We start from the raw sequence: 14586 nt of genomic DNA, 5'->3' as shown, positions 1-14586 counted from the left end.
GCTCTTGATGGAGATTGTTTCCGAGCTTCCAGGCGGTCCCTGAAGGCAGCACCCTCCTCATCCCGGGTAAACGGCGTCACAGCCGCGATGTGTCATTTCGACGGATAAATTACCGCTCGTCAAAGCCGTCCCGTCTCCTCTGCTGTTCCAGAGCCAGGATGTCTGCGGACGGCCGTTAGCTCGTTAAATCCCCGTGTATTCTACACCTCTTCTCTAACACTTCACTCGCTCGGTTTCTAATTAGGACGAGGATGATATTTCCAGCGGGCAACATGTCCCTCATCGCGTCGGCTCTGGCGCTGCTCACCGTCGTCCTCTGCACTTCTCAGGGTAAGATTATGGAGCTCCATCCAGGCCGCGCGCCGCCTGCTAACGGTTTAACTCCACAGCCCTGCTAACGGCTGCCCCGCGTGCGTGTTCCTGATTTATCACAGCCGTTAATGATGGCGTGTGTTCATGTAACGTCCTGTAGCAGCCACAGCGTGTTCTCATGATGCTCCCCGGCTGTTTACTTTAACCTCCATGTTTATTTCAGTCCTGGTAACTGTCACCAAACCGTCACTTCATAGTGTCTGTCCTCACTGATGCTGGGAGCCATTTGTTCACCACAGGGCTCCAACTAACTACTGTGTTCCTTATCGATCAATCTGCTTATCGATTAATCGTTTGGTCTTTAAAAATCATTAGAAAACAAGTGAGAAAAGCCTGTTAATTATATCCTAGAGTAGTTTATGTGCCACATACAGCCCAGTTTGATCAAGAAGTGGGCCACATGAGTAACACCACAGTATTATAACCTATAAATACACTTGTTTTACTGTAAATAAGTAAATTTATAAAATGTTATTTAATCTATGAAACAGATAAGGAACAGCCTGAGTTGTCTTAAATAAGAGACATGCAATTTCAATGTGGTACCCCCACACCAAATTGGAAGTTATTGATGAAGCATGTTAAGTTATCCGCTGCCTTACAAACCATTCGCAAATTTAAAGTTTTGGCATGGCCTCAGCCACCATATTATTTTAGGATAAAAGTCTGATACAGATTCTTTTTGACCTAAGCTGCTGATTGACGCTATTTTTGCACAGTGATCAATATCGTCCCAAAAGTATGACATATCCAGATTGATCTCCAGATTCCTCTCGTCTCCCTAAACTGTGATTATAAACATGTATGCAGTTTTTTTTTCATTACATTTTAATTAAATCTGAAACTTAAATGTGAAAGTTAATTATTTTCACTCAGGACCTTTAACCTATTAAAGGTACAGTGTGTGAGATTTAAGGTGATTTAGTGCCATCTAGTGGTGAGGACTGCACATTACAACCAGCTGAAACTTCTCCCAGTTACAATTCCTCCAGTGTTTATTGGAGGTTTTCACGGGAGCCAAATTATCCACCTATAATAGTCCATGGAGACCATGGGCAACGACCTGCTCCCTGATAGGAACATTTCATTCTAAGGTAACAAAAACATGACTGGTCTTTTTTTTTTTTTTTTTTTTAAGAGAACTGTATTCTAGTCAGGTTTAACTCCTGAAACCTGGCACCTCTTAGCCTTCACATGTGCATCAATATTAGGTGTGCAAAGTCATTCAGAGAGCCAGACTGGACCCTTTGGTGGGCCGGTTCTGGCCCACGGGCAGTATGTTGTGGCACTACTGCGCTATAGCCTAAAGTGACTTCTTCAAATATATTGTTTTGTCCAACCAACATTTACAATCCTGAAAATGTTAAACTTACTATAATATAAGACCGAGAAAAGCAGCACATCCTCCCATTTGAGAACATGCAGGTACCACACTTTGGGCATTTTTGCTTGAAAAATGACTCATGTTTGATTGATTATCAAATAGTTGCAGATTAATTTTCTGTCCACAAAATAATCCTTGTTTTTTGAAAAGGAAACTATAGTTTCCCTGGTTTTTGTGTGTGTTTGTTCAGCTAAACTGTTACTATTTTATTAATCTCTCAAGACAGATTCTGCAATTTACACTGTAAAGAACTTTTTTTTTTTAACTGATGGATTTCCAGATTGCTATTTTATTAATTTTTTTTTTTTTTTAATTTTAATTAAATAGTAAAAAATAGATAGATAGCTAATATTGTGTATATTGTTAACATTACGGGTGGGGAAAAAAATCGATACAGCTTAGTATACAGTAATTTGCGTGGCAGTAGTGCATCATACACAGGTGCCAAGTATTGATTTTTTTTTATTATAGGAATGATTAATGTTGCAAATACAAATTAAACATTTGGTAACCAACTAAAATAATAAATTTGTCGTTTTTCAGTCCACAAGATACATTTTGTTGCAGTAAGTATTTTTAAAGGGAGATGAACGGACTGAATACTTTATCTTATTCGATAAAACAGATGTTAAAGTTTTCCTTAGGGGGCATGATTTGCAGTTGACAAAAATTTAATAAAATAAATTGCAATATATGTTATTGCAGTACTCAGGATATCACAAAACATTTAAAATCGCAGTAGTGTTTGTGTATTGTGGTTTAAATATTGAGATAATATCGCAGTGTAGGCCCACTGGTGACTCCTAACCTGAGTTAACATTAGCCTGACAATAGGTTTCAGGATAAACAATTATTATTATTTAATTTAACTTAATTTAATTGTTTTTTGTTGTTTTTTTTGTTTTGTTTTTTGTTCAAGAATGAAAGAATAACGGTACAAAAATGCCTTTATTTTCCAACACAGTATTGCCTTAAACACTGTTTGCCTAAAAAAGATAGGCTAGTCATTACAAGGCAATATGTACAAGACAGTATTACAATAATATCAGACAAATAGTTGTTATTTTGCTTTTATTTGACTGTTATTTGACTCTTAAAAGTTAAGAGGCCACAGCAGTTTAAAACTTCTACTACACAACAGTAGATTTTATAAATAATATCAAGACTTAAATCAAATGGCACTATAAGAGTTCTTGATGCCAGCTCTCAAAGGTCAACATCCAAACTTCCTCCAAACAGTTTCACCAGCCAAGTCTTCATAGATTGGCTCCACGCTGCAGACATCCTCTAATGGAGTTTCCATTAGTTTAATACACTTCGAGGAATCATCGGTTCAACAAACAAGTGCAGCTCTCTGAGGACAAACATGCTGTTTAATTCTCAGTATTCAGTCAGGTCGTATTGGGAAAGATACTTTATGTGCGTCAGTGTTCTCCCAGATGTGAGAAAACAAAGGTCAGTGTGACTTTTAGCAGCTTGTGCACACGTGTGGCTGTTTTCACCAGGCTGTAATTTAGTGTGCCTCGAATTCTATGTTATGGAAAACATAATGAGGCCAGCTCCTTCCAACTCAATTTAGGACTCGCTATGTATTTATTCTGATGACCGACAGTATGCTGAATGTTTCTCAGTCAGTGTGTGAAGTTTAGTCTCTAAAGAAACACCACAGATCTTTGTTTTATTTCTGGCTTTTGGAAAAAAGTTGATCATTTGAACTTGTACTATACAGTGGCCAAAAATAGCAACTTTTATGATAGTGGGTTTGATTGTTTAGGTCATTTGTCAAGCAAAAATGCCAGTTTTTGGACTTTTGGTTAAACAAAAAGACATTTAGGGCCTTTTGATGCTCAGATGATTAGTTGGTTGAAAAAATAATTGTTTGATGAAAATAATCCTTAGTCACAGCCCCAGAATTAATACCTGGACTTAAAAAAAAAAAAAATCAGACATTTAAATCCAAGGTACCTTACTCCACCCCTAATCAGTTTTCAACCTCTTCACAGTGAACCGCTGAATAATGCATTACGGCTGTGTTTGGCCTGGAATAAGAAAGAAGAGCCAGTACATGTTCAAAATAAATATTTATTTTCTCCCCAAGGCAGAACAAAGCGGTGTCTGTAAGTGAGCGAGAACGTCAGAATGTGTGATACAGCAGAAGCAACAGCATGTCGGCAAATTTGAGGATAATAAATTCTTCAGAGGACAAATTGAAGTCCGACCTGCTGCTTCCTTTGTTCTCTTTCTCTCTGTACTTCTTTTCATTTTGATTGTCTTCCTTGTAGTGTCACGCTGCCTCACACTTTGTGTTTTTGTTTCGCAGTCAGTGGGAACGAGGACTGTCTGTGGTACGTGGACAAAAATGGCACCTGGCACAATGGCTTTGACTGCCCTCTCATCACGTTCTGCTGTGGGAACTGCCACCTGCGCTACTGCTGCCTGGACGCCTTCAAGATGATCACAGAGAGGGAGCAGAAGCGCTGCATGCTCTTCCAGTTCAGGTAGGAGCAGCGGGGTTTTAATTTAATGACTTATTTATAAATGTACTCGACACCAAGAGTCAGTGTTTGTGTTCACAATTCAAGGCCATCACCGCAGGGATCATGTATCCTCCATTTTCCGAAGGCGGACTTGAACATCCTGCTGGAGGAAATTTGTAGCCACAGTCTGTACAATGAGATGCACCCTCGAGCATCTGTTAACTGAAATCCATCCATACAAAGTACACACTGTACTACACTAAAGCAATTCAACAAAGCAAGAGCCTTTCAATTACATCACTGTAATGGATTGATCCCCACAGTGTAATATGTTCTCATTAGTCCTTCTCTCACATCAGCGCTCCCCTGTGAGTGGTCGTGATAATGCTGGACTAAGCAAGCCCGTACCTGAGAGACTGCACCATGGCACTTTCCCTCCACAGCACTGGAAACCATCCATCACCATCCAGTAGCGAGCAGACAACCTGCAGCTTATTAAGCCCAGTGGGAGATCAGATCAGTGGGCGGTGGAGGCTGAGCTGAAATGGAGGGCTTTGTTGCTTCACCGAGACGATGAGGTGATGGGATGTGGTGGAGAGAAACAGAGAGAGACGCAGGGTGTACGTCATTAACTCTGATGTGATTTCAGGGTCAGTCTGTGTTAAACAGCCCGACTGAATCAAAAGCTTCACATCACAGCCATCTCCGCTTTAATCCCCTCTAAAGTGAGCCGTAATTAGCGCGATAGAGGGGGAGGAACGACGCGAGGCGAGATGATCAAAGCGAGAAAGGAAATGCTTTGTAACTTAAGCACTCGTCTGTTTTCTCCTCTCAGCCCCACCACTTTAGCCGGCATCGCCTCCTCCATCCTGCTGTTTGTGGCCATCATTGCGACCATGGTGTGCTGCTTCATGTGCTCCTGCTGTTACCTCTACCAGAGGAGGCAGCAGAGGGGCAGGACACCTTATGATGGTGAGACCTCCACTCTTTACGTCCAAGCATTTACATATGAGTCTGTAGTTTCCCTTCACAGCTGTCTGTACTTTTTGACCCACAGCCCAGCAGATCCCCATGGCCAGTTATCCAGTGGAGCCCATGTATGACGCCTATGGAAAACCACTGGGACCCTCTGACTATCCACACGCAGGTTATCCCATGGCACCCCAGTACCCTGGCATGCCTCCACAGTACCCGATGATGCAGCCTGGACCTTATCCACCACACCTGATGGACCCTGCATACAGCCAGGGTAAGCATTAGACATTATTTCCACATTTTTTATCTGCACTAACAACCAAAAAACTCATCTAAAAAAGCTCAAACACACACACACGCACATAAATCAATGTGCCAATATCCTGTCTCAATTACAAGCTCTGTTACTTGCCTTTGGGACAGTGAAGTGGCCCCTGCTGGAGCCAAGATACACAGGATGTGCGTCTTGTGTCTATTAGGGCCTGTGTGCACATAGCGCTTTCTTTGGTAGAGAGCCAGTGGTGGCAGGGCACTGGGGAGCACTTCATAAAAAACTACTCCCAGCAATTTTTGATGAGGCAACATTAACGGAGGGTTGTCTACACAGCTAACAAGCTTGTACAAGATACCAGCGTATATGTACGGGGATAAAAGCACTCACCAGCAATACTGAGTCCAGCTGATATTCTTCCACAAATGAGCCTCTCTGTCTCTGTTATGGTAGTTTTTGTCTGACATATAGCTCAGAGAGACAAAGCGGCAGCCTCTGAGGATGAAAAATGAAGCCAACACAGAAGTGACTCAGGAAGAAAGTCAATCCCTATAGACCCCCGTGTTAAAATGCCCAACTTTACAGCAGAAATAAACATGTTTACAGCCTGGTGCAGGAAACGGTTTTGGTTTCTATAGCTAACTACCTCATTAACTACAGCTGTACGGGGGTAATTGTTATATAACTCTCCTCTTTACATTTTATTAAGGCTTAAACTTACATATAATTAAGGGCATGCCACTTCGAATGACAGGCTGTCTGCTGATAGTGTCCTGGGGTCTCATTTATAAACATTGCGTACACACAAAACGAGGCCTGAATGAGGCGTACGCCGCTTCCCAAGTAAACGTTGTGATCTATAAAAACAGACTTGATGGGAGAAACTTTGACCCATGCTTACAAACATTTAAGAGATGAGAAATTGGTGACACAGATAGTGAGGTGGAAGCCTGATTGTAGAAATTGTCATTGCACACACAATTTTTGGCTTTTGATCGTATGTACACTTTTAGTATGGATCCTACGCATTGTTTTATAAATGAGACCCCAGGACTCAAGGCTTCAGAACAGGAGTCCACAAACTAGTGGGCGATGTCATGGTAGCTACGTCCAGTCTATGGGATAGACACGGCCCGAGCAAGCTTATCCTCCATTCCCTTGGTTATCAGAGTGAGAAGTCCCGCCCCATGTGATTGGTTTCCTGAAAGCGCTTTGTCTCGAGGACACAGCATGCAGCAGCATACACTCTCGCCTCATTGGGAACAATCAAAAAAGACGCTGGCGCCCAGAAAAAAACGCTCTGTGGACACACGCCCTTACCCTGCTAACGGCAGGAAGTAATAACAGTGATGTTGGGTTTTTTAGATCACAGATTGCCATAAAATCTGTTTAAGGATATTTAATTGGCCACAGGGTGTTTGGGTGACACTCTTGTGTTACCTGGAGGACCAACACCAGACGAAAATCTGAACAAGAAATAGAAGTAGCTCAGTCCGCAGGGACTTGGCTTGGGAACTGGAGGGTCACTTCTTCAAGTCCCCGTACAGACCAAATACGGACAGGTGCCAGTTCATGCTCCTGGGCACTGCCGATGTGTCCCTGAGTAAGGCACTGAACTCTGAACTGTTTATGCATGTGTCTGTAGTTAACAACATAGTGAAAAAATTTAGTTTCCCACTGAGGGGCTTATGAAGGAATGCTTTCTATCTTAACAAAGTGATCAGTAATTTGTCATGGGATTTAGACACTGTCCTCTAGAACCAGCAGCAGTTGAAAAGGTCACCTTAAATGGAAAAGTATCTCATGATTTATCGCTCATCTCATGACATTCTGACTTGTCTCAGTGGGAAAAACGAGAATGTAAATAGTGAAAATAATGATGACTGAATTCCATTAGCTGGTTTGATTTCAGGTTTCTGATATTGTGCATGCTGGCTCACTGTCACTCTCACTGGAACATCTGAATACAGCAGAGCCATCGTTGGTGTCATTAGTAATACCTGCGCTTTTCCTACTGTGACAAGTCAAAATGTCTGCTGTGAGAAAGGCCTATTGCCAGGAAATTTGACATTTTTAGCAGCTCTAAGGATTACATTGTTGGGTCCAGTTCAGACCAAAGATTTGCAGCGGGACTAAACTGTTTTAGAATGTTACAGAAAAAAAAGTTGCAGCAGTGTGAACTGGCTGGTCTGAGCTCGACTCAAATGATGGCTGATGGTATAACCTGCAACTCAGCAGGTCAAATTGCTGGCGGCTGGTTTTAGAACATAAAGCCTGTCACCTCACCAGTTTCAACAGTGAATGTAGCTAGGTCCACTGGTCAAGTCAAATGAACGAGAACGACATGTTCACTTGCTGCAGCAGGTGCTCTTTCCCCACCAGTCCCTCTGTTGCTGGTGGTGGGTTGCTGATGCTGCTCGCTGTATGTGCTTATGCCCCCACACACACATTCTCATTTGATAAATTGGTGCTGGTTAATAATATTATTGTGGCATATTTATTATGAATACAGTCCATCTGATGTTGGTTTTGTTTCTGTTTTTCGCCATTTCATCATAACTGCTTTTGCAGCTGTAGCCAGTATCTCACTGTCACTATCCTCATTCATATTTAAGAAGCAACAAATTATATTCAGCCACAAAATAAGCCTGAAAAGATGGAAACAGAACAGAAGTACAGGGAGTTGTTGCATAGAGATGATACACCGCCTCGTCTAGTTGCATTGGTGTGAACCAGCAGGTTTTTAGAACGTTGCAGAATGGTGCATTGTCGTGGATCTTTGGTCTGAACTGGGCATAAGTCACCATATCTTAAAGGGAAATTTCGGTTTATTTCAACCTGTCTCCTATCATCCTAAATCTGTTTCAAGTGACTAGTGACATAAAAATAATAGTTAGCATGTTAGCCGTTAGCCTAGATACAGCCGGGGCGCATAGTAGCGTCAGACCTGTTAAAACGTAAGTGAACGGGCATACTTCAAGTGCAAAGTTAGTCCACTAAACAAGCTTTTTTTCCACAAAGACCGCCTCATATCGTTAGGATAAATGTCAGAGAACATATAGAAAACGACATGTAAACGTGTTGTCTTACCTTACCAGTGTGCTGCCATGTTTGTTTACCATCTAGCTCTGCTTTCCAAAGCGCAGCCGAAATATCATGAGAAGAAGCAGCGATCTCATACCGTGCCTGAAATCTCGTGAGCTCTAGATAAGGCCCAGCTGGATACTACTCCAGGTGGAGGTGTCTCCTCCTCGGTCACATCCAGACCTTGAAAATAAGGCTGCAACCGGTCCCATTCCTTGCAACAGAGGCATTCCTCTTCTGTGGGCACTGGGGCACAGCATTCACAGGTACACCACCAATCTCCAGAGCTACGCAGCCTTGCAGCAGCCATTCCTCCTCTCTCGTCCTCTACCTGTTGTGCCTCTCTGTCTCTCCTCCTCTGTTCTTCAATTTCACGAAGCTCTTCGTCAGTGTATTCTGGCTCACATATATAAGGGCGGCCATCAAACTCTGCAAAATCAAATTCCTCCTCCACAAAGTCGAAGTCTGGCAAAAAGTCAGCCATTATTCTATAAATCTTTCATAAAATAAATGAATGAACTTTTCAGGCTACTATCCGGTTCTGCCTTCCAGCTGTTGCTACTTGTTCTTGCGAGATTTCAGGCACAGTATGGCACCGGTAAGGTAACACATGTAACACAACACGTTTACATGTCATTTTCTATATGTTCTCTGACATTTATCCTAACAATATGAGGCGGTCTTTGTGGAAAAAAACGCTTGTTTAGTGGACCAACTTTGCACTTGAAGGTTGCCCGTTCACTTACGTTTTAACAGGTCTGACGCTACTATGCGGCCCGGCTGTATCTAGGCTGACGGCTAACATGCCAACTATTATTTTTATGTCACTAGTCACTTGAAACAAATTTAGGACGATAGGAGACATGTTGAAATAAACCAAAATTTCCCTTTAACAGCTGTTTTATTTTTGAGGATGAATCCTACTGAATTTGCTGGCTTTTATTCATTTTATTTTCTAATTGATTTTTACAGTAGTCGTATATGAAGATCTGACTTTATTTTATCTTTCTCCCAACTTATTTTTCAGCCCCTCCACCTTACTCTCCACCTCAGTATCCTGGACATTGATGAGCTCGTCTGCAAGCGCACATACACACAGAGGGAAACAACAGCAACTGAGAGCAAAGACTGTTTCAAAAGGAGAAGGCAGCAACACTCTCACACTCAAACACACACACACACACACACACTCTCACACAACACTCAAACGCTACAACTCGACTAGCAGTGGTTTGTCTGTGAAAGAGAACAGGAGGCACTTTAAGGGTTGTTTTTTTCTTTCTTTGTTTATTTCCAATGTTGTCCTACTTTCCCCGGAGTATTTACGTAAGTCAAATTCTGTTCTGCAACCTGACGCCTCGACGCTCCCGGCGGGTTTCACAGAGGCCGTCACACCATCCCCAAAGTGAGGAGGTATCCGGCTGGCGTCTCGACTCTGTGCTGCCACTTGTGCTCTGACACACTCAACCTCAATGACAGGGTGTGACCTAAAGACGGCAAAGAGGGGGATAGGAGGGATTTACAAATATGATAATGCACTCCCTCGTTAGTGATCAAAGGGAAAATGCTTTACTTCCTCACTTTTGTTAAATTTGTAATAAATTGAAGTGAATTTGAAACTGCCTACGGCTACATTCCAGGTCACACATTCTCCACACGCTCCAAATATGATTACATGATGTCTTTATTTCTGTATTTGATGTTTTTTTCCTGTAATATTTTAGAGGCTAAAGTGAAAAACAAACTGCATGTTTGATTAAAAAGATGACATGTTTGGCTCAAAGGCAGCGTGATGCTGTCTTAAATTGGCAGGCGAAGGATTTCATGGTACTCCTAATTCTGTGTGAGACGCCTTTAGTCACCCGTTAGTTTAAACTCTGTCTCTTCTTTTCTGTATCTAACTCGACTAATTTACTTCATGGTAGTATATTATCTGCACCATTCTAATGTAACATCTCGACATCAGCATGCTACTCCAGTCAAAGCTATCTGTCCTCTCATGCATCTTTTCTGGTTTTAAATGAATTAGAGGTCTTTAGATTAATCCCATAATGCCACGTAGGATGTTTTCCAGTGAAATTCATGTTAAATGTTTATTTCTTGTAACATATCAGGTCAGGGGAGTTGCAGATCTTGCTGCTTTGGTTAAAACAAAAAATGTCCCGCCTTACAATAATTAAACATGACGACAAAAAAAAAGAGATTAACTATTTAAATACATATTTTGTAAATCTGTTCTTCAGCTGAATATTTTATGATATTGTAACAAGTTATTTTAAACATAATGTATTGTTATTGTAACATAAGATATGACGTTTTAGCATTTCTGGCATCTTTCCATTTGGTATTTGTCATTATCGAAGTTACCTCTTACTGTGAATGGGTTCTCACCTTGTGGACTAGCTATGAAGCCAAAAATCACTACTGTTGAAAAAGTAGATTTTTTTTTTTTTTTTTTACCACCTCTCTCTTTAAATTCGTGGTTTTACATTTTGGGAAGTATGCTTTAGTGGCTTAGAGTTAAGGATCAATACCAATATCACGTCTGTATGGTAAATAAGCAGAGGTGCAGTTAGGTGAGGCAAACCAGGCAAATGTTTAGCAAAAAAATGGGAAAATGGGCCCCCAATGGCCACTCTCATTTGCACATTTCACATTGACAACTATAAACCCCCTTAAATCACCCATAAGACACTATAGACCGAATCACAATGTTTAATTTCAAGAACTGAAATCCTCATGTCATGTACATAAAATCCAACAGCACTGAGAAAACGCTGACTCATTTAGTTAGCCATCCATTAATTGGCCACCTACAAAAAGGCCCACCAAAAAAAATCAGTATCAGTTTAAGTGTATGCTATATTTAGAATGTTTTCATGCTTCACCTTGCCAACAGCCTGTTCTAACAGGGAAGTGAAGCCATTTAGCAGTACACTGAGCTGCTGGACTACTGAGGCCTCTGTTGGTTAGTGTGTAAGGTAAAGCTTAGCAAAAATTCAAATATAGTGTACACTTACAGAGATAATGTGTATTTTAGGTGGCATTCACAGCAGCACATTGGATAACTTCCATGCTGGTAGATTTAATTTATCAAAGATGAAAACACAGCATCAAAGAACGTAAAATAAGCACAGCAGAAACATCAGATAGGTTGGACCACTGTGTTCTGCTAAACATCTTTAAACCAGGGTGTCTACAGGTCCCAATGTTACAACAATAAGGCTTTCAAAGTCATTAAATAGTCTTAAATTTTAATTTGTGAGGTCTTAACTACAACAGCCATTCTATCTAATTTCATTTATCCATATTTAAATTTATTTTTGTGAAATTGAGTGAAGCCTTTCTATGTAAAAGTCAACATTTCTAATGTTACAAATATCTAAAACAACTATACTACTGTTCACTGTCTTTTTAGACTTGCACTTACCTGTTGGCAAAATGTAGACTGACTTAACTCAATCTAATAACCAGACACCCCGTAAACGTTGCAGTTACAACTGAAAATGACTGAAAATTTCCACAATTTAAAACAGCTGCCAGTTATCTTGTGTGAGGTCACTGTGATTCGGTCTATAAAGTCCACCGCCACTGCCTAAAAACCCTCCTTAGTGGGGCCCCCTCTTGCTACCTTATGAGAGCTGGTTGTTCCAATACTATGATGCTTGTGTGAATGGTGTTATTTATATATTTATTTAACAAATGATAATGACATTTGATGAAGCACAACTGAGTGAATGCATTTTTTGACTGAAATGACTGCATTTTTATGGGGGCCTAGGTGGGGTTGGGCCTCCATGGGCTTCTTCACCTGGGGCCCCTCTAGAGTCTAAAATCTAAGATCGCCTTTGTGAATATGTAGCTAGCTAGCTGCTAGCTGGAGGCAGCAGTCGGTTAGTTTAGCTTAGCAACTAGCTAAAATAGACTGGAAATGGGGGAAATGCCCATTGGTTCGACAGCCCATTGGTTCGACATCCCATTGTTCCGACCATATTAAACACATTGTTCCGAAGTCCGTTCTGAAATCATCATGATGCCCTGTGGTTAAGGTCTGGTTAGGTTTAGGCACAAAAACCACTTGGTTAGGGTCAGGAAAAGATCACGGTGTGGGTTAAAATGAAAAAGAAAGTGACAAACACGTAAGCTGCTCCGCCTCAAGCTGGTCGCGGTGCACCATACGCCTGCCGCAAGCCGTTCAGCACCGCGGACAGTCGGACTAATGGGATGTCGAACCAATGGGTTGTCGACCCAATGACATGGACCCAAAATGGCTACTGGCCACTCTAAAGCTCACTAATTATCGTCTTATCTGTGGGCAAAGCGTAAATTTACCTCCTTTTTTTTTTTCAATTTCTATATATATTTTAATTTGCCATTTAATAGGAGGGTATGTGGGGGAAGACTATTTGCTGGAAGCGGTTGCCAGGCAACAGAAGTCCGGCGGCACATGACGTCATACAAAATGGCGACTTCTTGTACTTATATTTTCATAAATCTGTGTTAATTAACGGGGAAACGGCTAACCTGGCTCTACTTAGCTAACAAAACAGGACTACCAGCCACTTTAAAGCTCACTAATTGACGCTGTATCTATTGGCGAAACTCAGATTTACCGTTTTTAAATGTATATATATTTAATTTGCCATTAATGGGAAGCTATGCGGCAGGGGAAGGCTAATTGCTGGTAGCGGTTGCTAGGCAACAGACTTCTGGAATGGTTACCGTTACTTTAGTCCGACGGCACATGATATGAGGTTTATTTTATGTCACAGCTAGGCTACCTGTTTACCTCTGTTTACAGTCTTTGTGCTTAGCTAAGCTAACCGGCTGCAGCTAAACCATCATTAGCATTATCCAATTAGAAAAGCACATGGAGAAGGGCAGAAACCTTAACTGTAACCGAGACATAGCTTTCTGGCAGAAAGCCCTCTAGGCAAACCTCTCCTAACAGCACAAGAAAGCAGGTAACGTAAGTGTATTTCCCAAAATGTCAAACTGTTTAAATTCACAATTTGGGCTCCAGTGAGGTCAGGGTCTGTAACGTTAATCTGAAATTCTTCTATTTATCATCTTTGACAGGCAATAACAGCCCTGTGTCCTGTGTAAGATGTGTGAACTGTAAAACATGACATCTCGAGCATGTGTTGTACAGTCAGCTGTCTGACAACTAGATTATAAATAACTCTTTGAGTGTGATGTATCTCAACCTCAAAGTGAAATGAGACGGTATAAAACACTGTTATGCCGATCAGAGAGGCCTGGGCAAACCTCTTGAGACTTAATGCTGTATTTGTTTCTGCAGAAGTTTACAGCATAATTAGTTTCCTCCAATGGCGACGTCCATATGTACAGATTTGTCGAGCCTTTGTAAAGCACAAAGAGAACACCTTTGAAAGACTTTTCTTTGTAAGATGCTTTCATATGTAGTTTGACATAACATTTGCTCAATGATGTTTCTGTTTATTTGTGCTTCTAAACCAACTCCATGAGTGTGTTCAATGAAATGACATCAGTCGGCAAAAATAACTTCTGGATATGGCTTTTTTGTCTGTTGTCATATGGATGGTATGACATTGTAATATAAAGTGAGTGAAAAGTTTTTATTTCTATTAACATAAAATTTAACTTTGGAATGTAAAAATGCACCTGTCTGATGTGTGTTTTTGTTCACAAGAAATCTGATTATACAGCATTTGAACAGGGGTTTCGTGTGTACATCATTTTGACCACTAGATGTCCACATTAACCTCCAAATAATGTTAAATGTGTCCAAAAGTTTGGCTTTGGATTGATTTATGTCACTCATCTTATACAACACCACAAGATATTTCCATGATAATAACTTGTTACAGCAGCTCAAGAGTCAAAGGCAAAGGAAAAAACTGAGTGATAAACAAAAATGAAGCAAGACAAAAATTAAAATAAAAGCTATATACAATATATCTACACTTTTCACTTATACAGATATGGCCATAGTGGATATTTGCCCCTATTGTATTGAATTTAATTGAATTGAAATTCTT

The 14586-nt window shown here is 40.9% G+C and overlaps 1 protein-coding gene across 1 annotated transcript; it reads left to right on the top strand.

Annotated features, from left to right (window-relative positions):
• Positions 1 to 28: 28 nt before the first annotated feature.
• On the top strand, positions 29 to 14204 carry shisa4 (shisa family member 4). Its single transcript, XM_049589632.1, has 5 exons — positions 29 to 330; positions 4077 to 4254; positions 5069 to 5205; positions 5291 to 5482; positions 9591 to 14204. The coding sequence occupies exons 1-5, from the start codon at positions 252 to 254 to the stop codon at positions 9629 to 9631; spliced, it is 627 nt and encodes a 208-aa protein (XP_049445589.1). The 5' UTR covers positions 29 to 251; the 3' UTR covers positions 9632 to 14204.
• The last annotated feature ends 382 nt before the right edge of the window (positions 14205 to 14586 follow it).

The sequence above is a fragment of the Epinephelus fuscoguttatus genome, linkage group LG1 (assembly GCF_011397635.1).
Source record: "Epinephelus fuscoguttatus linkage group LG1, E.fuscoguttatus.final_Chr_v1".
Taxonomy (NCBI): Eukaryota; Metazoa; Chordata; class Actinopteri; order Perciformes; family Serranidae; genus Epinephelus; species Epinephelus fuscoguttatus.
The sequence above is the reverse complement of the archived record's forward strand: the minus strand, read 5'-3'. Positions and strand labels throughout refer to the sequence as shown.